The sequence below is a fragment of the Mustela erminea genome, chromosome 10 (assembly GCF_009829155.1).
Source record: "Mustela erminea isolate mMusErm1 chromosome 10, mMusErm1.Pri, whole genome shotgun sequence".
NCBI classification, from domain to species: domain Eukaryota; kingdom Metazoa; phylum Chordata; class Mammalia; order Carnivora; family Mustelidae; genus Mustela; species Mustela erminea.
In genome coordinates, this window is record NC_045623.1 from 13,357,028 (window position 1) to 13,383,120 (window position 26,093).

Below are 26,093 nucleotides of genomic sequence, written 5' to 3' on the forward strand. Positions count from 1 at the left end.
ATCAAAGGTAGTGTTCTCGGAGTAATTCCCCGTAGGCCACACGTTCAGTCTAACCTAGTGCGAGGAACGTCCAGAACCCAGGTCAGGCTCCAGCTGGGCTACTCTTGTGCCTTCTCCCAGGCCAACAACCAACTAAAGCCAGGAATAACAGATTTTAGCAACAGGAAATGCAAAGTCAGTGTGAACCAAAGCTAATGGCAAGGGGAAAACAGGGCAGGGGAAGTTCTGTATTAGAATTTACTGTCTTAGAAGTTGATTATGCAAAGTAGAGAAAAACACCAGAAAAAGAGCCAATTTTACCCTTTTCTCTCCACAATTACCTGCTGAGGTGTGAGAGTAGGAAATAGGAACCCCTTAAAATCGCCTTACCATTTCAAAAAAGTACCGTTCACCACACCCATACTGAATGGCCCCATTCTGATAAGCATATCTAAGTCTCCATTACTTTTGGATACCTAATGCGTACTTCCTCCCTGGTTAGGCCTATCTCCTAGTTGTTGTCAAAACATGCAAACAGCTATAGGACTGTACCAACTTGAGTAAAAATGTGATGTGATGTGGCTGTGGTTACAATAAAACCTCTCTAAACCAGTTTCATTTAGAAAAGTATACTTCCGGGTGCCTGGGTGGCTCAGTGGGTTAAGCCACCGCCTTCGGCTTGGGTCATGATCTCAGGGTCCTGGGATCGAGTCCCGCAATTGGCTCCCTGCTGAGCAGAGAGCCTGCTTCCCTCTCTCTCTCTGCCTGCCTCTCTGCCTACTTGTGATCTCTCTGTCAAATAAATAAATAAAATCTTAAAAAAAAAAAAAAAAAGAAAAGTACACTTCCTGTGTTGTAATGATTTTCACACCTGTCTGTCTAGAGGTCTAGAATGGTCTTCCTTCCTACCTTTCACATCCAGCTTAGGCCTCACTTCTCGAAACCTTCCCCAAATCCATCTGCACTTGTGAGAGTCAAAAGTGGTTGATTTTTGTATGGGTCCAAACAACACTGAAGGGAATCTGAAAGTTAACCATGGCTGGCGACACTACTAGAATAAACCCATAATAGCCTCCCAAGAGAGCTACTTTGGAGACTATTTAAAGCTCTGTATTTTCTTCATTACTTCATAGTTACGTGGGTTCTATGATTCATTATTTCAGTGTACTCCCAGTTCAGGTATTCCAACCAGACTGTAGTCCTTAAGGCAACTCGAAGTCAACACTTCAACTGAATGCTAACATTGGTGAGCCTGTGGCAGGTACAGCTGATCCTTGTTATTTGCAGATTGTGTCTTTTCCAAGTTCACCACTCCCTTAAGTGTCTTCGAAACCACCAAATTGGTACTTGTGGTACCTTTGTAGTCATTTGTGGACATATGCAGAGCGGCAAAACAAATTCAAGTTGTCCAGTATAGGTGGTCCTCGCTGAAATGGAACAAGGTAATGTTCTGCCTTCTTTTTTCAGCTCCTTTTATAAACAAATGTCCTTTTCATGGTCTATTTTGTGGTGTCATTTCTTGCCTTTGCATTTGTCCTTTTCGTTGATTTCTCTGCTTAAAATAGTCCCCACGCCTGTGTAGTGGGGCAGTGCTGTCTCATGTTCCTAAGCACAATGCTGCAATAGGTCTTACAGAGAAAATTCCCTTTAGGTAAGCTTTGTCAGGCATGAGGTATAGTGCTGTTGACTGGGAGTTCAATGTTAATGAATAAACAATGTATATTAAATGATTTAAATAGAAACACATATAAAACAAGATCATGTATTGATCTGTTGACCAAAATGTTGTGGCCAGAAGTTCCCAGTAACGTCACCCCGTATTCCCCTAAGAGGAGTGTTAAGTATTTGCAAACTTAGTGTTTTCGAACAACCTTACACTTACTGTGAATAAGGAGGATCAGTAGTATGTTCTTATGTTTAATAGTGCTCTTTGATACATTGGATTTGAAGAGGTATGAGATCGGTTTCTATCCTCAGCTAATATCTACCGACTTTTTATAGATTCTCTGTTCAAGGGAGAATTTTAGCTAGCTCAACTTATCTTATGGGACCATCCAGTTTTGTTCTGTTTTTACCAATCCTCCTTTTTCTTTGCTCTTCCAAGCAGTAGGCAGCTTTGCAGTTCTGTATAAAATCATAAAACTATAAATTGACATTCAGATATGTATCGGTCTTTTGCGAGTTTGGAGAAAAATGTGCCAAGGTTTGCCAAGCATGTCGTGAACCCAGATGAGTCCAGCATCAAAGTTCCAGATTATCAAAGAGAACAGGCCCTGGAACTAGGCAACTAACAGCAGCATAACCACCCAGGCTCAAATGAAACAAATGGTTTTCAGCAGTGTAATTTCAAATCCAAATAGAGGAGTGAGGCCTCACAGAAAACTGCTTTCCATCTGGCTGAGAAACCTTTGCCCTAGGATCCCACAGGCTGATTGCAGCATTGCACGATAAAATGGACACAATTCAAGCAAATATTCTGCTGGAGGAGGTTAAGGAAGTCAGGTCTCTGCAGGACTTGGCAAGAAGGGCTGACTTCCTCCCGATTATACAAGTAACCAAGGGCTTCAGATGGCCAAGAGATTAAGAGTTTTTATAAAAGTCTGTATGGGCTAGGGAAATGGATGGGATAGGCTGGGGACAGGCTGATGGGAGTTAGTAAGTTAAAGGCAAGAACATTTGAGTCCGCTTGCACTACAAGTACAGAATGTTGTACAACAAATATTCCCCCAAAAGGTGGAAATTTTGAACTGGCCTTAGATGGCATGTGAATCACTGAAACTCCTCTGGTTCTCTCTTAAGAACCAGGATAAAAGCTTTTTTCTCATGTCTGTAGCTAAGTCAGATTTGCATGGAAGGAAAGCTGCATTTAGAGTTAAGCCAAGGTGAAATATCACCCAAGCTCAAGGTACAGGGATTGTTTCATTTCTACTTCCTGCCTAGTGACTACAACCATACTTGGGCCTTGCTTTCTCAATCACAGAGGAGATAACTAGAAATGGAAAACAAAACAAAAACTTTGGGGCGCCTGGCTGGCTCAGTCAGTAGAGCATGCAACTCTTAATCTCAGGGTTGTGAGTTTGAGCCCATGCTGGGAGTAGAGATTACTTTTAAAAGACAAACAAACAAACAAAAAACAAGAAACGCCCCAAGAATCCAAACCTGGAACCATTTGTGGCCTCTGGGCGAAGAGATCAGTATTATCCATAGAGACAATGCTCAGACTGGAGGGAATTAAAAAAAAAAAAGCTATTTTTTCCAAGTCTTTGGATATCACTGACTATGTAATAGGAACCCATTTCAGAACCCTGAACATTCTCATCAAATAAGACCTAACAGTTCTACCTTACCTTGAGAACAAAAACTGAAGAGATGGACTGCAAAGGAGAGACTCAGACAATTTAAGAACAAAACAGATATATTTCTATTGAACTACCTGATACAGAGGATAGTGTGATATGAATGGATAGTATGAATGACACATAATACAAATATATTTTATTTGAAATAAACAAAAATGCTTACACAGCTCAACAGGTCACTTGGAAACAAACTTGCTTGACTGTATTACTGAGCAAAAACAAAGCTGAAGCACAAACACCCTTCTTTTTTAACATTTATTTGGAGATAGGTAGGAAGACACTACTTGGTTTTTTAAAAACTGACCTTCCCTTAAGGCCTGGTCATAGAAGTGTAAACAATGTAAATGAATCCACCATTACCAGTTGTCATATCATATCTATGTCACCTGTGTATTCCGAGATCACACATATACCTGCCAATATACCTGGGAAGGGTTGCTATATCACAGTTACATTTCAGTTCTTGGCAGGCAGGACTGAGGAAGAGTAATTTGGAACAAGTTTTACATCCCATTTAGAACAAATCACTAGTATTCCCTTAAATAACAGGTTACAATAGAAAGATACTGCCTGGAACGTATCCTTTTCACTTTGGTTCATTTTTAGTTTTGTTTGTGATGTACATAGTTGTTTGATTCATCTGTTCATAGTACAATCCTGCCACAAAGTATTAAAGCACAAGATACCTACTATTCCTTCAACATCTGCATTTTTCAAGTTTTATACTCGACTACATCCCTAGTATGTCAGCAGTTCTTGAATAATAATAAAAAATAATAAATGGGTAAAACCCTTCTAAAAATGCAGATGTCTGTAACTAAAATGGTACTAGATGGGAAGGAGACAATGAGGGAAGAGAAAAAAGCAAACACGTTCATGTGCAGGGAATGTGGTTCAAGTCTTTGGATTTAAAAACAACTTCCCCAGAGAAGCTGACTATAATGGAATTTCCAGAAAACTTCCTTTGCCCCACAAAAGGACCTGAAAAGCCCAATCCAAACTTTTGAAAACTATGGTTATGAGATGCTATAAATGATGATCAAAGCAGTCAGAGGGAGAAGGATGAATGTGTCTTCCATTCAGCTAGTTTGTAGCATAGCCTCTTTAGCTATTGGTGGATCAGTAAAAACCACTGAAGTACCAGAAGTGCTTTGAAGGACAGGGGTAGAAAAGTACTGAGCATATTACCTGTCTGTATCAGTAACAGAACTTCATGGCTAGGAAAATTTTCTAAACAGTAAAATGACTCCAGGATAGATCTCTCTCTCTCTCCATCATTAAATGTGGCAGAATTAAAAAAAAAAAAAAAATTTTTTTTACAAGTAGATATAGTGAAAACAAAATTACAAGGCAGAGAACACAAAAGAATCAAGACGATGCTATAGGTTCAACAGTATTTCATGAGGCTAGAAAACCTGTTAACTCTGAAAGCCCTAGCAAAATATCACTCTTGTTTATAAATCACTTATTTATCATATGACCGCATGTTAAATCCTTTCTTTCCACATACTGAAGAATCCTACATTCAGCCTTTAAGCATTCTGCATTTCTTTGCCAATCTTGTAGCTGAGTATCTTGTTCCAGTCGATTTTGGTGCGGGTAACAGGAAGCTGCCGGCGCAAGGCTTTGAATGTGGTGTCTGACATTGTTTGATAGTTTTCACTAATTGCTGTCTGCAATAGATAATTGAAGATAAGTTGCTTGAATGAAAACGGATGGTTGTGACTGGGAAAGTAATTCTGTAGTCAAAGGACATGCTTGAGTCTTCTAAAAAGGACAGACAGCATGTAATAGTCCTAATAAGCTCCTCTCCCATCTCCGAAGTGAGTTAAGAAGCCCACTTATATTATTTCTAAAACTAGGGCTATAATCCGTTCCAATGTTGAAACCTTGACTAAAGTACAATGTCAGGATGCAAAGTCTGCAGTCTCCACATTTACTAACACTGAACACCACCAATATTTATGTTTAAAGGACAAAGAGAAGTCTAACAAAATGTGTTAGCAGCAAAATAATAAGGTACTAAAACTCTAGAAAAATCAGTTCCAAATCTTACCTGATACTCATTTTCTGCATGCTCTATGATTTTAATAAACTCCTTGGCAGTTTGGACTTCATTCTAATGGAGGAAGAGGGGAAATAGGAATTTTTCTTAAAGTATAAGCAGTCTATAAAAACATACTGAAAAGACCTTTTAAAGAAATCTTAAGATTTGTAGAACAATTTATAGTTTGTCAAGTGCTCCCATGCATGCTACCTTCTTTGATTCTCACAACAACCCTGTGAAGTAGATCTATTATTAGTATCACTTCTATTTTGCAGATGAGAAGACAGAATCCTTGTAAGTGACTAGACCAAAATTATACAGCTCTGACAGGGTCTGAATCCATGTCTTCACCATAAGACCCCATGCTTTTTCCAATCTACCACAGTATGCCTAAAAGACATCATCACGATGTCTTAAAATTTTTATGCCTTGAAAATATCTCTGGTTTAAGATGATATAAACAATGCCCTCGCCAATGTCAGCCATATATGTTAAACTCACACTCCTCTATTGGCTACTTATGGTACTAAACCAACCAACCACATTTTACTTTACATGATTCAGGAACATATTACCGTGGCCTTTTCACTTTGGTTCATTTTTCATTCTCTCTCTTCCTTTCATCATTAAGTAGAACAGAATTAAAGGCAAAAGGTAAGATTTTCTGCCTAGAGCAGCATTCTCCAGATTCTTTCAAACAGTCAAAACCATGTTTGTTTTCACACAACTCTAAGTCATTTGCTTTTCCACTACCCCTCTCAAATGTGCATAATGCAGGTCCCAGAAGCTGCATAATGTGTGATGGCTTCATCACTCTGATGGCTACTGGAATGTGCGGGCACATATGAGAATCCAGTTGTCTTTTATTAAGTCAGACACTATACAATTCATAAAAATGTAAATCAATGCCATTCTTTGTACTATATTGTTTTTGTGAAAACATACTTGTTTTTCATGAAAATGTTATTTAGGTTAACAAGTAATGGGTTTCTAATTGTAATTTTTTAAAGATTTATTTTAGTTTTTAAAGATTTTATTTATTTATTTGACAGAGAGAGAGAGATCACAAGCAGGCAGAGACAGAGGGTGAAGCAGGCTCCCTGCTGAGCAGAGAGCCCAATGTGGGGCTTGATCCCAGGACCCTGAGACCATGACCCGAGCTGAAGGCAGAGGCTTAACCCACCGAGCCACCCAGGCGCTCCGATTTTATTTATCTGTCATAGAGAGAGAGAACACGTGCGCACAAGCAGGAAGATAAGCAGGTAGAGGGAGAAGCAGATTCCCCACGAAGCAAGTAGCCTGATGTGGGACTCAATCCCAGGACCCTTGGATTATGACTTGAGCCAAAGGCAGACACTTAACCGACTGAGCCACCCAGGTGTCCCTGTTACCGTATTTTTAAATTAATAAATATTTAACATTACTGAGTTTTAATTTCTAATAAGGTATATACTGACAGATAAAACATACATAAAAGCCATTTGGTTTTTTGTTTTTCCTTTAAATTTTTTTTTTTTAATTAATTAATTTATTTATTTATTTGACAGAGAGAAATCACAAGTAGATGGAGAGGCAGGCAGAGAGAGAGAGAGGGAAGCAGGCTCCCTGCTGAGCAGAGAGCCCGATGTGGGACCTGATCCCAGGACCCTGAGATCATGACCTGAGCCGAAGGCAGCGGCTTAAACCACTGAGCCACCCAGGCGCCCCTCCTTTTAATTTTTAAATTATTATTATTATTATTAAATTTTTAAAATATTTTATTTATTTTGTAAAGATTTATTTGAGAGTGTGAGTGAGTGAGCGAGAGAGCACCTGGTGGTGGGGAGAGGGGCAGAGAATCTCAAGTAGACACTCTGCTGTGTGCAGAACCCAGTGTGGGGCTGGATCTCACAACCCTGAGATCACGACCTGAGCCAAAATCAAGAGTTGGTTGCTTAACCAACTGAGCCACTCAGGAATCCCTTTAATTTTCTTTTCTTTTCTTTTCTTTTTTTTTAAATTTATATGTATTTATTTGACAGACAGAGATCACAAGTAGGCAGGGAGGCAGGCGGCGGGGGGGGGGGAAGCAGGCTCCCCACTGAGCAGAGAGCCCAATGCAGGACTCGATCCCAGGACCCTGCATGACCTGAGCCAAAGGCAGAGGCTTTAACCCACTGAGCCACCCAGGCGCCCCATTTAATTTTTTAAAAATTTTTATTTATTTACTTGTTTATAGATTTTAATTATTTATTTATCTGGCAGAGATAGATAGATAGATAGATAGATGCAGGGCTTGATCCTAGGACCCTGGGATCATGACCTGAGCAGAAGTCAGACATTTTACCCACTGAACCACCGAGATGTCCTTAATATTTTTAAGATTTTTTTTTTTTTTAATTAAGCTCTATACTCAATGTGGGGCGTTCAAGCCCCACATTGTGGGTTCAATCACATCCCTGAGATAGAAGTTGCAAGCTCCACCATCTGAGCCAGCCAGGCACCCTAAACAAAAGCTTTTTGAAGGTGCTCAATAACTTCTAGAATATAAAGAAGTACTGAGAATGCAAAAAAATTACGTCCCTTCTTTACAGGTACAGAACGTAATACCTTTTTTTTTTTTTTTTTAAGATTTTATTTATTTATTTGACAGACAGAGATCACAAGTAGGCAGAGAGGCAGGCAGAGAGATAGGAAGGGAAGCAGGCTCCCCGCCGAGCAGAGAGCCCAATGCAGGGCTCGATCCAAGATACTGGATCATGACCTGAGCTGAAGGCAGAGGCTTTAACCCACTGAGCCACCCAGGCACCCCAGAATGCAATACTTTTTAATTGAATAGTCCTAAAAATGTTCAGCTTCTCTAGTGATACGAATGTAGCCCTATAGGATTTATTGATTGGAAGATACTGCTGTCCTTGAGCAAATCTCACTATTGAGAAAGAGAGAAAGAAGTTTGGATTCTTTAAAGCCATTATCCTATCTGTTGTTATATCATGTTATGTTACATTATGGTATTTACATAATTACTTATATATTTAGTCAAAGACTGTGAACTAATATATCGGGTTGACTGCATACTTTTATAAGCTGCCAAAATCAAAGCACTGAAAACAAACTGAATTTCTAGTGGCAGAATCAGTACTCAGAATCAGTACTATTTTTCTGTAAAAAAATCAACTTTTTACAGAAAAATAAGGCACAAGTGAGACAGATATTAAATATTCCACACTCACCGAGACCGTTACTGAATCCTGTACATCTTTATGACTAACCAACTGAACATTGCCATCTTCATAATAGTGAACCTGTTGAGACAATGGTTGAGCAAGTTTATGTGTAGTTCATATGGAAACCCACTGCTAAGGTACAAATCCATGCCTTAAGCCATGCCAAATCTTTTTTTTAAAGCCATCCCCAATCTTCACCAACTCTGAACAAAATATTAATATGACCAACTGTAACTTAAAATGTGGTTAAAATTCACAGAACACTTTCAATTTTTAAGAATTCTCACTTTCTCTTAGCAGGGGAAACTGATTATTAAGTTCAACAAATATTTATTATGTGCTTATTGCATTCCAGGCACTGTGCTAGTATTGCGAATACAAAGACTTTAAATACCCACTCTTAAGAGTATTAAAATAATTAAAATAAAATCTAACAGTTTCTCTCTGTGAAAACCCAAGAATTTTAATGGATCCTAATCCCTTATATATCTCTCCACATATAGAATCATCAATATTGGTAAGTACATCTGACCAAGTGCAGGAAAAACTGAACTGACAGTTAAAGACAAACTGAAAAAGCAAATAGGCTACTGGTAAATTAGACTACAAAAGCAAGGCAAAAGCAGTTCTAAGGATGTATGGTAAAGTGGGGTGCTCTAAGTATTAGACCAAGTAGCAAGAAGGAGGCGTACATAAGAGCCAGATTAACCAAAAACGTGTCAGAAGTTTTGGCAACTTACAAGATAGGTTCAAACACCTTAACATGGCTTCAATCTGGTCATATAAAATAGGATGAGAGTATCCTTTTGTTATGTGCATTTGAACAGGGTCTTGCAAATAGGAGCTGTCCACCTAAATGGACAAGTTAGAGAACAAACATCTAGCAAGGGGATAGAAAAAGGACAAGAGAATGGTTTAGTTTAGGGAAGAATAAAGAACTCACAGCAGATGAGTATGTGTGGAGGGGAGTGTGGCAGGAGATAGTGCTCTGAGGCAAGCAGGAGACAGACTGTGAAAAGCAAACTGCCTTATAAACCAAGTTAAGAATCCAGACTTTATCCTATTAAAGGTGACAGGACTCAGGGAAAGGGAATGTTTTTGAAAGATTACACTTGTGCTATGAAGGAAATTAAGTGGAGGGAGCTGAAACTGGGGCATAATGCTAGAATAGTAGTCTAGGTACTGTTTGTTTCCTTCATCTAGTTTAAGCTACCAGGAGACATCTGGACAAAAAGGAATGTTTGCAGAGATAAAGCAGAAAAAAAGAAGAACTATACCTGTAATACTGTATCTATTATTTGAGTCCTTACTATATTGTTAAACACTATGCCAGGGACTCCTGGTGGCTCTGTCGGTTAAGCATCTGCCTTCATCTCAGGTCATGATCCCAAGGGTCCTGGGATCGAGTCCTGCATTGGGCTCCTTGCTCGGCAGGAAGTCTGCTTCTCCCTCTGCCTGCTGCTCCCCCTGCTTCTGTGCTCTCTCTCTCTGATAAATGAATAAATAAAATCTTTAAAAAAACCCAAAACACTATGCCAAACATTTTAGTTATTACTTATCTCATTCAATGTTTGCAAAAACTCTGAAATGGGGACCATTGTTATACCTATTTTGTTTTAAAGGTTTTATTTGACAGAGAGAGAACACAAGGTGGGGCGGGGGCATGGAAGGCAGAGGGGAAGGGACAGGCAGGCTTCTTGCTGAGCAAGGAGCCTGACACCAGGCTTGATCCCAGGACTGTGGGATCATGACCTGAGCAGACGGCAGACACTTAACTGACTGAGCCACCCAGGCACCCTTATTATTCCTCTTTTACAGTTAAGGAAACTCAGGCTTGAGGCAGCTTAATAACTTATCCATGTTCACATACTGAATAAGAAGGAGCTAGACGATGAATTAGGTCAAATTCCAGAACTAAAACCATGTTCAACATGCGTAATACCTCCCACTGTTGAGTTTTGTCAAAAAACTGGGAATTCCCTGATTCAGAAAGAAGTAACATGTCTCATTAGGGACTTAACTCTTCTAAGATATCATCAGAAGGGAATTAAAATACCCAAGACTTCATCTAGACAGAAATCAAGATCCTATTAGCAACAAAAGGACTTCCCTAGGCAATATGAATCCACTACAGGGCCTTGTTTAAGGGGAGAAAAAAACCCAGCTCACTCTGTCCAGATAGGCAAGACAAAGCAGACTTTAAATTTTATCTTTTGGCTTTCGAAAGGGGTTTAAAGAGAAAAAGACGATTTAAGAATACACTGGAAAAGCAAGGAGTTGATAAATGCCTGTTAATACCTACATGCAAGAATCAGAACAGAAAAGATCTAGGCAAAAAAGACTGTGCTAAGGAAGGATGACATGTAAGGGTTAAAATTCCAACACACAAGTGATATAGGGAGCTGAATGGACTCCATTCTAGAAAGGCCCTATTTCTGCTGTTTCTCGGCTGTCCTATTTACTCATGTTCTTCATACTTGCATGTGAGTAAACCAAAGAAGCTATGTTCTCACTCCTATGCGGACACAAGAAAGTTAATCATTTTCTAAGTTTCATCCCAGGCCCTCAAACACCTGATAACATCTAGAAGAAACTGGATCCCAAGCATGTTCTGGGACATTAGCTTCAAACAAACCTTGGTTGACACTGGCATTAATATACCCTATCTTTGGTGATTTATGGAATATACCTATTGTTCACCTGGCACTCACCTTTGATTGGAACCTGAATTCCTGAAGGAACATGTACCCTGGATCCCTTACCAGTATAAATCCCTAATTCCAAGTGATGAGTCTGCCAGATGTTCTATCTGCCATACTCTATCACTTACACTATTCAACAAAGTCTGCTCTCACTTCCTCCTGGCTTGAGTTTCATTTCTATCCTATGCCAAGCCAACGACCCTCCTGGCTGGTCCTGTGGGCCCCCTCTGGGTCCTCAGATCTGGCCCGCCTATGTTACAAGGACATGGAAGTTCAAGATACAGGTGGATCACACCCAAACACTAGTTTTCTTTAATCATTTTTTAACTAAGAGTCCAGAGACTGAAAAGAACACTAAGAAGAGGAGTGAATACAAATAGGACAAGGTATATTTAAAAAATGGAGCTCTGTCCAGAGAAGAAACAAGGACTTACATATTTGAGATAGGTGTCTAAGAACCATCTGAAAGAAAGAACTATGCAGGGCAATCTTTTTTTGTCCAAGAACAAGGACCATGCAACAGGTTGGAACTTCTAACATGTGTCTTAACAACTAGGATGTGCATAGGAATATAGACTAAGGCCACTAAGTCTTGCTGTTTATAAACTCAGTTGAAAATTCTAAAAATATTGATGTCATTATCTAATACACCAATGATAAATTAAGCTTAAACTCTGAGGGTTTTTGTTTTTTTTTTTTAATTTTTAAAAAAGATTTTATTTTTAAATAATCTCTATATCCAGCACGGTGCTTGAACTTACAACTCTGAGATCAAGAACCAGCTGGGCACCCCAAACTCTACTGTAAAACAAACTTTCTTTTTTGGGCAGGTAAGGGAACAAACCATTTTATTGAGATGCTTAGGGGGAGGAGTCCAAGGGTTGGGAGGACAATGACATCAGATATTCTCAATAAGATCCTTGGCCAGGATCTCCCCAGCTTCAAAGTTGCCAAAAGCAGTAAAACCTTTCTAGGTCTCATTTTCTAATAAAAATTTCAACATGACCATCATCAACATAAATTGGTCAGAAACCAAGACTTCCCAGAACTACCCCTTGGCCTACAGAATAACCAAAGAGCTAAATATCTTAGTGACTTTTCCAAGTAATTCTCACTCTGATTTTTAAGGTATGTATATGAAGCAAGTTTTTCCTCAAGGTGTGATGGGCCAATCTGGTTAAAAGGTATAAATGAGGTCTGGGTACTGGCCCCTATTTTAAGCCTTATCAGAAACTATCATTCTTTATGATAATGTACTCTTAATTTATAAGTTTTCAAAGGCAAAGCTGAAACACAAGCAATCATTTCCTTCTAGAAGAAAATAAAGTTACATAAATTTATAGTAAGCTACTAGGTTAGTGCTAATATCATAGTTATAGGAGACCTAAAGCATTAGGCTACTCATATCAACAGTTAAAAAGAGAAACAAAATAGTATGTGTGTTGTCTTAGGTTGGGCTCCCCCAGAAGCAAACCCCAAGACAAAGATTTGAGAGGAAGTAATTTATTTGGGAGGTAACCTCAGGAAGGACTAGTAAGGACTGAGGTATTGAGACACAGAAGGGAAGGAGTGTTATAGGTGCATTAACGAACAGTATGTTCAGCTATGGGCCCTGGTCTCTGGAAGACTAAGTAGAACATGCTTCAGAGTTGTCCCACCTGAGGTGAGGAAGCCGGCATATTTATTTATCTACCAACTCTTGTATGGCACTATGGGCAGCTCCAGAGCTGTGAAATTAACATTTCCAGCTTGCCTAATCGGAGTTGGGCATGCTCCTGTGGCTAGGAAAAGTTCCCAGGAAGAAAGTAGCAGGGAGCTATCCTGAAAATAGTGGGTACAGATATCTGATTAAATTATACCCTTTAAGAAGGCAGCTCTTGCTAATTATTATAAAAGCAAGACTGAACACAATATAATGAAGGTACGATTAGGTACTGACTTTCTGTTATCAGTAACTTTTAATCTGACCTGAGAGTGAGTTGGGCTTAAGAATTAAATCACCCTCAATTTGAAAGTCAAATCTCTGCTAGGATACCAGAAGACTTTTTGACCCAGATAGGCATCCAATGAATTAACCAGTTCCTTATTCACCTGCCTATCTGTTCTGAAACAAGCGTTAGAAATCTACTCAGCTTGGTTACTTATATTCCATACATGATGACACTTGGCAGTTTTCTCTAGTTCTTGTGTCACTTACTTGATTTAAAAACCTTCTGTTATTACTGTAAAAAACAAAATAAAAATCCCATTCAGGTAGCTTTTTTTCAAAGCTAAGAGTTAAGTTTTATGTCTATGTACATGCTTAAATGAGGTAATATACAAGAGACCCTAAGTAAGTTAGAGTGGCTGCTACTTAGTCACTTAATAGTTGTTTTCTTTTTTTTTTAGAGCTGCTACTTTTAAAAATTATTATTATTATTTAAGTAGGCTCCATTCCCAGTGTGGAGCCCAATGCAGGGCTTGAACTCACAATCCTGAGATCAAGACCTGAGCTGAAATCAGGAGTTGGATGCTTAACTGACTGAACCACACAGGTCCCCCTAGAACTGCTATTTGATAATTCCTGGAAAAACCTTAGGTTATCTTTGGAAGAGAAAAATAATAAGCAAGCAGTACATACCACATGACTATCCGTTATCAATCCAGAAGAGCCTTTTAACTACTTCCCCACAAAGGAGGCTCCTATTTCTATTTACTACCATCCATATTCCTTTGCATCTATCTATATATAGTCATTTCTTATTTCAAATACCAACTTCCATGTTTGTTTTCAACTTCAACATGGCCTATTAACATGTGGGGGTCTCACCTGAATCTTAAGGACTCCAACCACCTGGGCTGTAGGTGGTGTGATGGTGAACTTCCACTCTGATCTCCAACGACCATTCCTATTAAAACACACACACGACTGCAGTTAGCAGTAAGCCCGAGAAAGAGGTGATTTGCCACTGAGGCAAAGAATTTGGGAAAGTGGGGTGGGGGTGGGGGTCATTTCCAGTTTGACATATCTAAGGCTCTATCTACTCAAATATAAGTCTGTATCCAAGTCCCTAAACATAAACCTTTTCTAAATTATTTTGACTTTCATTTTTAATTTTTCAATCTTGAAATAGAAAACCATGCCTATACTGTTCATGGAAGTCTCTTCCATACACAGATAGATGGGCTGCTGAACTTTATAATTAGCTTGAGTATTATTAACCAAACCCAAATAAAACTCAAATTTTCAACTAGGCACTTTATTAATCAACCACTTTTTCTCACTTGATATTAAGAGCCCTTTTTAAAAAGATTATAAAATCTCAGAGTTTAAAAGAAGCTAAATGTTCACATCTAAATCCCTCATTTTACAGATGGTAACCGCAGTCTCTCAGTCAAATAACTTATCCCAAACTATTTAGATTAAGAAACAACTTTCAATCAACAGCTGGTTTGGTTCCTTCCCAATATAAGTTAAATAAAAATAAAAGAGTACATCTACTTTCTTACCAGAAGTTTTTAGGCTGAAACTGGTGGCTTTCAATACATGCAATAATGGTCTGTTGGCCATCTATAGTTTTAGCATAAACCTATTGTTAAAAAAAAAAAAAGGTTAGACTCCGAAAACATACTTAATCTAAGTGACAAATACTGTACAAAAAGAAGCATACTAAATCCTTGGGGGAGACAAAAAGATCAGACAGGATAAACATACAACTCATAAGACTTCATGGCATGTGAACACAGAAAAGAACATGTTTAGTTCCACAAGAGACAGTGATACAATGAATGAAGAATTAATGTCCCCTCAAATTGAGGGGAAAAAATCACTCCTGACTAGGGCTATAGGGGAGGTGCCACTTAGGCTGGGCCTTACAAGACAGATGAGATACTCATAAGCAGAGACTGAGAAGAAAGATGAATAAACTGTTCAGACAGAAAACTGGGGGCTTATTCAGAGAAATGACAATTAGTTCTTTAAGGTTAGAGAGTTGTGTGTGAAGTCGACAAATGGTGATAATCCAGAAAAGAAAATTAAAGTCCCGTAGTCATAGATGTAAAAAGTCTGGACATTATTCTACAGGCAATGGAAAGACACCAAAATAACAAAACCAGAACTATTGTTTTGGAAGAATAATTAATATTAGTATATGGGATAAAATGGAGGAAAGGCTTAAGTTGGTTAGGAGGCCAAAGCATTAATCTAGGCAATAAGGCAGGGTAGTATCAGTTGATATCAGGATACAGAAGCATAATCAAGCCTAGCAATATATTGCAAGTGAAGAGCGAAAAAGTAGAAAGAGCCAAAGCCATCTCATGCTGAGATGACCAGAAAGATGGTAGTGTCATTAACAAACTGGGAAATTCAGCTAGTGGTTAGAAACCCCAACTCTTCCTTAATGTGGAAGAGGTGAACAGAAATGCAATAGGAAGGAAAAGTAAAAAAAAAAACATATAGTGCTTACAGTCCACAAAATGTTTTCACGTTTACCTTCCCTATATTGAATAACTACGAGTTTTCAAGAGAGAGAAATACAGCAATGGGGAATGCCTACATTTACAGAGATAGGGGAGAAGAAAAGAAGTAGAGACAGACTTAGAATGAGTAGAAGGTGCTGACAGAGCAGTCTAAGCTAAAGAGAATTTCTGGAAGTAGCTGGTTGGTCTCGGTGTGAAATACCATATGGAAGTCAAGGATGAAGAAAAGGATACTGAGTCAGGCAATTCAGGAACCGTCAATAACCTCAGAGGTTTCTGTAAAGACTGAAGCCAAGATTCACAGGGTCCAGAAGTAGATAGGTAATGAAGAAGTGGAACTAGTAGGAGCAGAATGCTCCCAGGTGCGCTTATGTAGCAGAGAGAGGTAAGGGAAGAAGTGAAGGAGAGAGAGGAGGATGGGGAGGGAGAAAGAGAAGTAACTTACAGAAATTATTACAACTAAAAAAAAAAAAAAGAAAAGAAAAGCAATTATTATGACTGAGGAAAAGTGTGCTCTCCTTAAGGGTAGAGAAATAAAAATATTTCTAGGTAAAAAGAGATATATCAGATAGGAGAACATAAAATCAAGAATAAGGATCCTTCTTCCTAAGATTAAGTACAGTGGAAGGGGGAAAACTGCAGAGTGTGTAAAGAAGAGAAAAGGATTTCAAGTCAGTCTTACCAAAATGTGGGGGATAAGACAGATGCCTAAGGACAATGGGAATGGTTTGGAAAACACTATATAGAAAACATCATAGGAAATATTGACATGACATTAAGAATTACTAAGCAGGACAGCTCTGAGCACATAAAACACTTGGGTACAGTAGACACTCTTAGAACAATTCCATGGCTTTTTGTAGCTCATTTGTTAGTTAAGACAAGTGAGAAAAGGTAAGAAAAGGACACAGTAGGGTTACTTGGTGTAAAAGCTCCAAAGTAAGAATAGGTAATGCCAAATTTTAAATAGGTAACAAATGTTAAGTAGAAAATACATTTAGGATTGCAAAGTCAATTTCTAAAAGAGGCTGTGTTGTGTCTTCCTTTGCGATACTGGGTTGCAAAACAGAACTGCATTTATCCACCATAATGGGTTTTCTCCATTTTTTAAAAAATAAAAAAACAAACATAAAACATGTAGTAATAGTAACAATATCCAACATTTAGGGAGAGCTTTCTTTGTGCCATTTTCAAGCATTTTATATGCCTTATTAGCTCATTCAGTTCTCATAACAATCTTGTGAGGTAAGAACTATTATTTCCATTCTTTTAGTGAAAAGGCACAGATATGTTAACCGATTTGCCCAAGGTCACATAGCTAACTAAGTGGCAAGACAAGAAATCAAACCAGTTAGTATGGTTTCAAGCTAAGGGCTCTTAAACAATATTCTATTATTGACATTTAACTCATCATCATTACATACTGAAAATATTCTAACAGATAAGTTTTTCTTAATCATATCTGCAATTTACAAAGGAAAAATTATGATAGAGTCAAATTTATCGTTTTTTTAATATCAAGACGTAGTTAAAAACATCAAATTATTTGATTAAAAAATAGTGCAAACAGTTCTGACAATCTAATGAAAGCATCTAAAGTATGAAAGAAGTAGCTTCCTATAAAAATGCCTATACCAAAAAGTCATAAATATGGCAATAACTGCTTTGACAATCTTAATATACTTTTCTCCCATGTCTAAAGATGTTAACAACTTTTTTTTTGATGGGTGTAAGGCAATTTCTGATGAATAAATAAGACAAAGGTGAAATAGCATACAATGAAATTTAAAATTTTAATGTACTGGGATTTTTAAAAAGAATTTTCCATATAAAATTTTCCATTTATACAAACTCTTTCAAAAATGAATTAGGGAATAAAATACAGATGAGACCCTAAGAAGAAAGAAGTTGATGTTTGGCTGGCCAAAGCCCCCAAAGGATAAGATAAATGTAAGAAATAAAACATTCTTTAATATTTTTTTTTTTTTTTTTTTTTTTTTTTTTTTTTTTTTTTTTTTTAAAGATTTTATTTATTTATTTGACAGAGAGAGATCACAAGTAGGCAGAGAGGCAGGCAGAGAGAGAGGAAGGGAAGCAGGCCCCCTGCTGAGCAGAGAGCCCGATGTGGGACTCGATCCCAGGACCCTGAGATCATGACCTGAGCCGAAGGCAGCGGCTTAACCCACTGAGCCACCCAGGCGCCCCAACATTCTTTAATATTAAGCAGGCAGATACTTAACAGTACAGAAGCCGTTGGAATAATGATCTTTCACATAGGCCCTTAAAGCACTGTCACAGGATTCTCTCCAAGACTTCAGACCTCCATCTACGTCCTCTGGCTGGGGGTCACTTGCTTCTTTCCGTAAGTGATCAAACTTAAAGGAAATTTTGTTTCTTGGATCTAAAAATCTGCTATTACCCAGGTCACCATGTTCTGTAATTAAGACCTTCCAAAGAATAATTACAAATATGAGTAACTGTAAAAAGACAGTTCTTGTCAAATTTCACAAAACAAATAAAAATTCTGAAGACAGTTAACTTTTCATTTATACTTAGATTTCTCTTCCATAATGATTTTTCAATCAAGTCACATATATATTTTTTAATTTCATTTCATTTTTTAAGTAAATTCTATCCCCAACATGAGGCTTGAACCCATGACCCCAAGATCAAGAGTAGCATGCTCTACTGACTGAGCCAGCCGGGTGCTCGTAAAGTCACATTTTTATTCTTTTTCCTTAAGATTTATTTATTTGAGAGAGAGATAGAGAGAGAGAGTGAGAGCTGGGGGGTGGGGGTGGGTAGAAACTCAAGCAGACTCCACGCAGAGCCTAACTAGGGGCTTGATCTCACAACCCTGAGATCACGACCCAAGCTAAAACCAAGAGTTGGACACTCAACTGACTGCACCACCCAGGCACTCCTGACATTTTTATTCTTTAAAAAAAAAATTTTTTTTATTTTCTTACATTTTTACATTTTTATTATAGAAGTGTTACATTTATGGTTAAGTCACCTACCTCTAAACCACAACATCTCCCCATCTACCCTTTATTTCTTGGTTTCTGTCTACTGTATTGCCAGTGTATATACCTTATACAGAGCTATAACAATAACTTATCGATACACTTTTATATTCTCTTTTTACGTATTTCATAAAACTTTCCCAGTCATTATATTTAGCATTTTAAAATAGATAATCTATTTACTTGGTTCAATAATGAAAAAATTTATATAAAGTGAGATCTTTTTCTCACCTTTCACTCCTATCCATCAAATTCCTAATAAATTTTCCCTTCTCCACAAGGCAACTGACTATTAATTTAGAGCATGGTTCAGCATGGCATTTGCCACTTGTTTTTGTAAATAAAGTTTTATTGAACACAGCCCTACTTGTTTGTTTTTGTATCGTCTATGGCTGCTTTCCTGAAACAGCATTGTTGAGAAGTCACAATTGACTCTATGTCCAGTAAAGTTGAAAATATTTACTCTCTGGCCCTTTCAAAAAAAGGGTATGCCAGGGGCGCCTGGGTGGCTCAGTGGGTTAAGCATCTGCCTTCGGCTCAGGGCAAGATCTCAAGGTCCTGGGATCCAGAGAGTGTTGGGCTCTCTGTTCGGCAGGGAGCTTGCTTCCCTCCATCTCTCTGCCTGCTGCTCTGCCTACTTACGATCTCTCTCTCTGTGTCAAATAAATGAATAAAATCTTAAAAAAAATATATATTTGCCAATCCCTGACATATTCTTTCAGAGTTTCTTTTTTACAAATAGAAGCAAGTATGAATATGTATTCTAACTCCCCAGTCCTTTCTTCTACACAAAAACTAACACACTATACTGTACTTAGTTTTTTTTTTTTAAACTTAATATATCTGGGAAAACTTTCCTGATAAGTACTCAGAGAACTCCTTTTTTAATGTTACAGTTGCACACTACACCACTGTATGGATATACAAAAATTTATTCAACCAATCTTCTATTAATGGGCAGCTGGGTTGTTTCCAATCTTTTGCTATTAAGAATACTGCCACAAATGTCCTCATATGTTCATAATGTACAAATTATGTACGTGTGCCAAGCACGCAGGTAAGATAAATCCTTTGAAGGGGGACAACTAGGTCAAAGGGAAAATGTATTACTAATACTAATATACATAATATAGGGTGTCGTACCAAGTTACAAGCAGGAGAAATTATAATTGGCATTTCATTATTTAAAAAGAATAATTTTTTAGTTGAACTCTCTGTTATTTAGGCAGGTAACGCTTTGCGTGTGTTGAGTTTCATTTATTTTTCCCTAATTTCCCATTTGTCTTTTGACACATTTACCATTTTTAATAATTACATACAATTTCACAATAACTGAAATACCATAATATACTTACTTAATCATTTCTGAATTGAAGGAGGTTTAAGCTACTTAGGGTTTCCATTATTGAAAGCTACTATACGTTCTACCATAAAAAAAAGCTTCTGCTTAAAAAAAATTCTTGGGAAAGAGTTCCTAGTTTTGAGATTGCCATCCTTATTAACAGACTAACCCTTAAAATACTTGTTTATAATGATAGTAGGAACCATGAATATAACTATTTCCTTAGTCTTCCCCTCATAAATCTTTCCCATTAAAATTCTGCAACTTTTATAACTAAAAGGTATTTCACATTAAATTTTAACCTGGATTTCCTTAATTACTACTTCTGGGCAATCTAACACTTTTCTAAGTTTGCTTTTCTATCTCCCACTTGTGTGCAAGTGGTTCGTGTCTGTTGCTTATTTATTCACTGTACTCTTGGCATCATCCTTAGCTATCTGAATAACCTCTTTATGCTTGAGAAACATTTACTCCTTTTTAAACCTTATTTTTAAAACTTTTTATTATGCAAAGGTCACTTTTTTAAAAAAAAATCTTTATCTATTTATTTGACAGAAGAGATCACAAGTAGGCAGAAAGGCAGGCAGAGAGAGAGAGGGAAGCAGGCTCCCTGCTGAGCAGAGAGCCCAATGCGGGGCTCGATCCCAGGGTCCTGGGATCATGACCTGAGCTGAAGGCAGAGGCTTTAACCCACTGAGCCACCGAGGCGCCCCAAAGGTCACTTTCTTTTATAAACTTTTTAAAGTTTTTATTTATTTCAGTGCTCTCTATATCCAATGTGGGGCTGCAAATCACAACCCTGAGATCCAGAGTTGCATCTTCTACCGACTGAGGCAGCCAGGTGCCTGCCTCCTTTTATGAACTTTTTTAATGTTTCATCATTACTTAAGTTATGATTCCCTTTCCATTTCCTACTAAATTTTTATGTTTAAAAAAATATTTAACCTTTAAACTCCACCTGGAATTAATCTAAGTGTACAGTTGGCATTGTAAATCAAAGTTAGATTAATCTCATAAATTTTATCAATTGTTTCCTTTTCCCTTTTGTTTTACGTTACTTAGGTGCTTTCTGATTATTGCCCTGTGTCTTTCATTATTAGTCTTGTTTTTTTTTTTTTTTTTTAAGATTATATTTATTTATTTGACAGACAGAGATCACAAGTAGGCAGAGAGGCAGGCAGAGAGAGAGGGAAGCAGGCTCCCTGCTGAGCAGAGCACCAGATGCGGGGCTCGATCCCAGGACCCTGAGATCATGACCCGAGCCTAAGGCAGATGCTTAACCCTCTGAGCCACCCAGGCGCCCCTCATTTGTTTTTCTTGATTAGAATGATCCTGTATGGTCTATTTTTCATATGAATTGTATGAAATCTATTTGAAAAACCAAGTTTCCATATCATTTATGTTTCTTATTCAGATAAGCTTTCCATATTATTTATACTTCTATTTTTCATATGAATTGTATGAAATCTATTTGAAAAACCAAGTTTCCATATCATTTCTTATTCAGATAAGCTTTCCATATTATTTATACTTCTTATTCAGAAACACGGCATTCAAATCTATTTGATTTTCCATTTATTTCCCTGATTAAAGTGTGTGTGTGTGTGTGTGTGTGTGTGAACTGTACTGTAGAGTTTTGCTAGTTTCCAATCTAATATTTATTCTCTGCTTTCCCTTACTAACAGGACTGCAAAGATTTTCAAAAAGACCGTGTGTACAACTAATAAAAAGACACTTTCCAGCTAGTAATGACAAAGTGATAGGAGTTCTGTCAATAACTTATCAGTGGAAGTTGCTTCTAGAAAGGCCAATAGCACCTTCTGCAATTTCCTCTTTTTCCCTTCCTGGAACATGGATTCAGTGCCCTGAAATGGGGCAGCTCTTTTAAAGAGCATGATAATGAGGGGTGCCTAGGTGGCTCAGTCAGTTAAGCATCTGCCCTCGGATCAGGTCATGATCTCAGGGTCCTGGGATTGAGCCCCATGTTGGGCTTCCTGTTCAGCAGGAGCCTGCTTCTCCCTCCCCCTCTGCTCCTCCTCCCCACACATGCACTCTCTAAATAAATAAATAAATAAATAAATAAATAAATAAAATAAAAAATGCACTGATACATTACATTCACTTAAATACCTATTAAAAAAAATAAACTAGCACAATTCTATATAGGCTCCTTTATGTTCTAGCTTAATATATCACAAACATCTTCCCAGATTAATATTCCCAGATCAGTATTTACAGTGGTTTCCAATGACTACATGGTATTTTATTTTGGTCTACAGATACTTAATTTAATGTTGGGAATTCAGATTGTTCCCAGTTTTTCACTATTATAAACCTAGCTTCAAATAATCTTTTTAAATACATTTACATGCTTATTTTCCCAGGAGAAATTCAGCAGATTTGTGGGTTCAAGGAAGATTCAGACTTTTAAAAAGCATTTGGTATTTAGTGACATACTGCCTTTGAAGTGTACATTAATAAATTTGCTAAGTCCTGTCATACAATGTTAATAATGGTAATAATGATGGATATATTTGCTTTGTTCCTCTATTTGAATAGGGATGCCTAATCTCCCATACGATGTCAAATTTGATGTCTCCTGTTATTCTTACCAAGGAGAATTACATAAAGCTATAAATTTGTGTAAAACTCTTATTTTCACTCTTCTTGCTAGGGGCACCTCATTTTTCTTGTTAAAGAAACTCTCAAATATTATGAGAGAGGAAAAATTTCCTAACATGTAGAACATTTACAAAAGTTATGAAAACTAAGACATGAATTTATTCAGCATCTTATCCTCAGACATTTGCTTTGGTTTCTAAGACTTCTACTACCACCCAGGCACATCCTACCAAATGAACAATCATTACCTGATCTTCATATCCTTCTATCTTCACAGGTGTGAACTGATCCATGTTATACTGGGCAAATGCACTGTTTTTTAAAAAGTAAAAAAAGGAGGGGGGTGAGAATAACAAATAAATACAAAGGCAATTCACATAATAGTGAAAGAGAATGTGAAAACACTCTCTGGCGCTCTTTCCCTTTCCCTCTAGGCAACTCGTATTTTCCTAATGCCTTCCAGCCTTCTGAAGGAACGCTTCTCCATAGAGATGTCAGATGTGCCCCAAACTCTGAAATTATCTTTTCCTCTTCACTCCTAGGCTCCAACAGAAGTCCCCCTTAGACTATTCATAAGTTTATTTGTTTCATGAATTACCAACAGTTTTAATCATTTAGACAGAAGCTTTTAGTAATTCAAAAAAATCTTCAATTGATGCACTATTTTAGTAATGCTGTCTTCTTTATTCTGGGCTCTCTGAGGTAGGGCAGGTAGGAGAGACCACAATTACATGTACTGGAAGACATCTGACATGGGGAGAGGGTAAAGTAAGAGCTGAGCATGAATCAAGTCTAAGATGAGAGTTTAAGGCATTAGAGGTTATCTGAAAAGGGGGATATGAATAATCAAAGTGCATGCCTAATGTTATTATTTACTTGTCCATTGCTACACTCATAAAACTGCATTTTCAGTGACTCCCTAGTACATCTTACAAAGTAAAAAGGTAAAATGAAGGAAAAATGGAAATAAGCTGCAGTGTAAAAAAGCACAATACACTTACAAATTGTCAGTCTTCTCACAGAATTCACTTGGCAAGGCAAGAGTTAAATACCTCTCTAGCCCAATTTTAACTTTACTACAACACTACTAGACTACTGTTTTTAAGCAGACTATTAAACTCTTCCTAGACTTTTCTAGAGAGACCAAAGAAACATATTTAAAGCTAATCTTCAATCATTTCTTTTTAAGTTATTGTTGCGTTTTTTAATTAATCATTTCCTCATAACACAACCCCATTTACAAAACGAGTCTTTAACACAGTGGTTCTTCAGAAAGGAATATAAATCAAATGGTCATGGACAGTGAATTTTTTTTTTTTTTTAAAGAAAAGCTTAAGGAGTGGGGAGTAAATAAGTACTCAATTCTAAAACAGATCCTAAGATTATAGAATACAAATACCAACATCAAAATTTGTTAACATTTAACCCCATCTCAGAAAATGGTATCTCCATTCTATCATTCATGTGGGCCAAAAACTTGAGATTGTCTTTGCTTCTCTTTTCTCCCAAATTTCACATGCAATCCCATCAGACAATTTCCTAGGTTCTACTACCTTGATACATATTCAGAATCTTGATTTCTTCCCACCACCCTTACTACTACCACTCTAGTCCAAACTGCCATTTATCTCTGAACTACTGCAGTTAAGTGTTCTAACTACTCATCTTGCTTCAATCTTTGACCCCTGCATAGCAACCAGTGATTATTCTAAAATATAATCTCATTGAGTCATTCTCTGCTCAAAACACTAATAATCTGCCCTTTCTTAAAAATAAAATCCTCTCTTTAACATGGCCTACAACACCCTACTTAGTCCAGAGGGCTGGGTAGAAATCCAGGAAAGAGTAAATCCGAAGTTGTTCAGGCCTCCTTCATTTTATATAGAAGGCAATAATGATGAGGATGATGATTACTCAAACATTTACTGAACACTTACTATGAAGGACTATGGCCAAGGGACTGAAGCACCTCATTACAAAAAATAAACCTGAATTTTTCATCCCTGTGGAAAATCAAATATTTGGGCATAAGGCAGTTCTCCTTTAGTAAGAATGTTCTCTGAAAATCTAGAATCTGTAAGAACCATAACATTTATAAAAACAAAGTTTTATTGTCAGGGCAATTAAAGCATATGAACTAAATTCCACTTTTACTCCTAACTGGAAATGGCACAATAGGCTTAGGATGCAATCAATCTTGGATGTTGGCATTCCACTTCCCACCTCCTTCAGCAGTACCTTACCATGTGAAAGATAAAGTAGATTTATTTTGGGTAGCTCTCAAGGATAAAACTAAGACCAATATATTGCAGGCAAGGAACTTGCCTTGCGAGATAGTGAATTCCTTATTATTAGAAGCATTCAGATTGGACAGCCATCTGTTGACAAAATGTAGATGAGGTTCTTTCAATGACAGGGCAGAGATAGACAGGGGCTGAACTAGCAAATCATGAAAGCCTTTTTCTATGGCACTATATGCATCTAAGAGAAACCAGCACCAGCACTGGAATGTATCTTTGGTGTGTGCCTAAATAATGTATAATTAGAATATCATTCATGATGACAATTATAATGATGCTGAACAAATGTTAGGGTTTGGAGAATCTGGTCCTAAAATGAATTCCAAAAAAGCAGCATGGACACAGGGCAGAAGATGACTGTTTCCCAGGCAGCAGCTCTTAAGACAGTTTTTTATAGCTAAAATCCAACTGTATATCATACCAAATGCTTTTATGATAATTATTTGTTGCTCTACATCAAAATCCTCGTCCAATCCTCTTTACCCCACCCCTTCCCAGTCATTATCCTTTTCTGGTTTCCTCTTTACAAAGGAACTCTCAGCCAATTAGATAAGACAGTAATTGAAAAGAGAATTTTGTATGTAAAAGAGAGTAGTAATAAAGCCTGATAACAGGGGGCCTTGAAAGCTAGACAGTGTTTAGATTTTAAGAAAACAAAAACACCTCACTATAATGTTTTGGAGGACAATAATAAAATGAAAACGGTACTTTAGAAAGATTAATTAGCCTGACAGTGCTAGGAAATCAGTGTCTGGGTTGAATAACCATGCTACTATTCAATGGTTAACTCTATTACTGCTATTTATGAATATCTACTATTTTGTGGCAATTTGAGAACAATATTCCTCTATAGCAGCCTAGTTTTTCTACAGCTAGTGTTTTAAAAAAATCCAACATGAACCAAATGGAGTACAGAAGTAACCCTAAGAACTCATATTAAGCTCTGCTTTAAAAGGGAAAATCTGGGCAAAAAGAAAAATTAAAAAGAAAAAAAATAAGATCATATATAATAAGCTTAATGGAAGTAAACAACATGGCATGTTTTCTCCAAG

At 37.4% G+C, this 26,093-nt stretch overlaps 1 protein-coding gene across 1 annotated transcript in view; it reads right to left on the reverse strand.

Moving 5' to 3' along the window:
- Positions 1–3,452: 3,452 nt before the first annotated feature.
- The window catches only part of CAPZA1 (capping actin protein of muscle Z-line subunit alpha 1), a 48,479-nt gene continuing 25,838 nt past the window's right edge, over positions 3,453–26,093 (reverse strand). The window contains exons 4-10 of the mRNA XM_032301637.1: positions 22,990–23,053; positions 17,992–18,198; positions 14,783–14,862; positions 14,103–14,181; positions 8,598–8,669; positions 5,395–5,457; positions 3,453–5,011 (exon numbers count right to left, since the gene is read on the reverse strand). Coding sequence (XP_032157528.1) covers positions 4,871–5,011; positions 5,395–5,457; positions 8,598–8,669; positions 14,103–14,181; positions 14,783–14,862; positions 17,992–18,198; positions 22,990–23,053 — 706 coding nt within the window. The 3' untranslated portion in view covers positions 3,453–4,870. The remainder of the gene's footprint in view (positions 5,012–5,394; positions 5,458–8,597; positions 8,670–14,102; positions 14,182–14,782; positions 14,863–17,991; positions 18,199–22,989; positions 23,054–26,093) is intronic.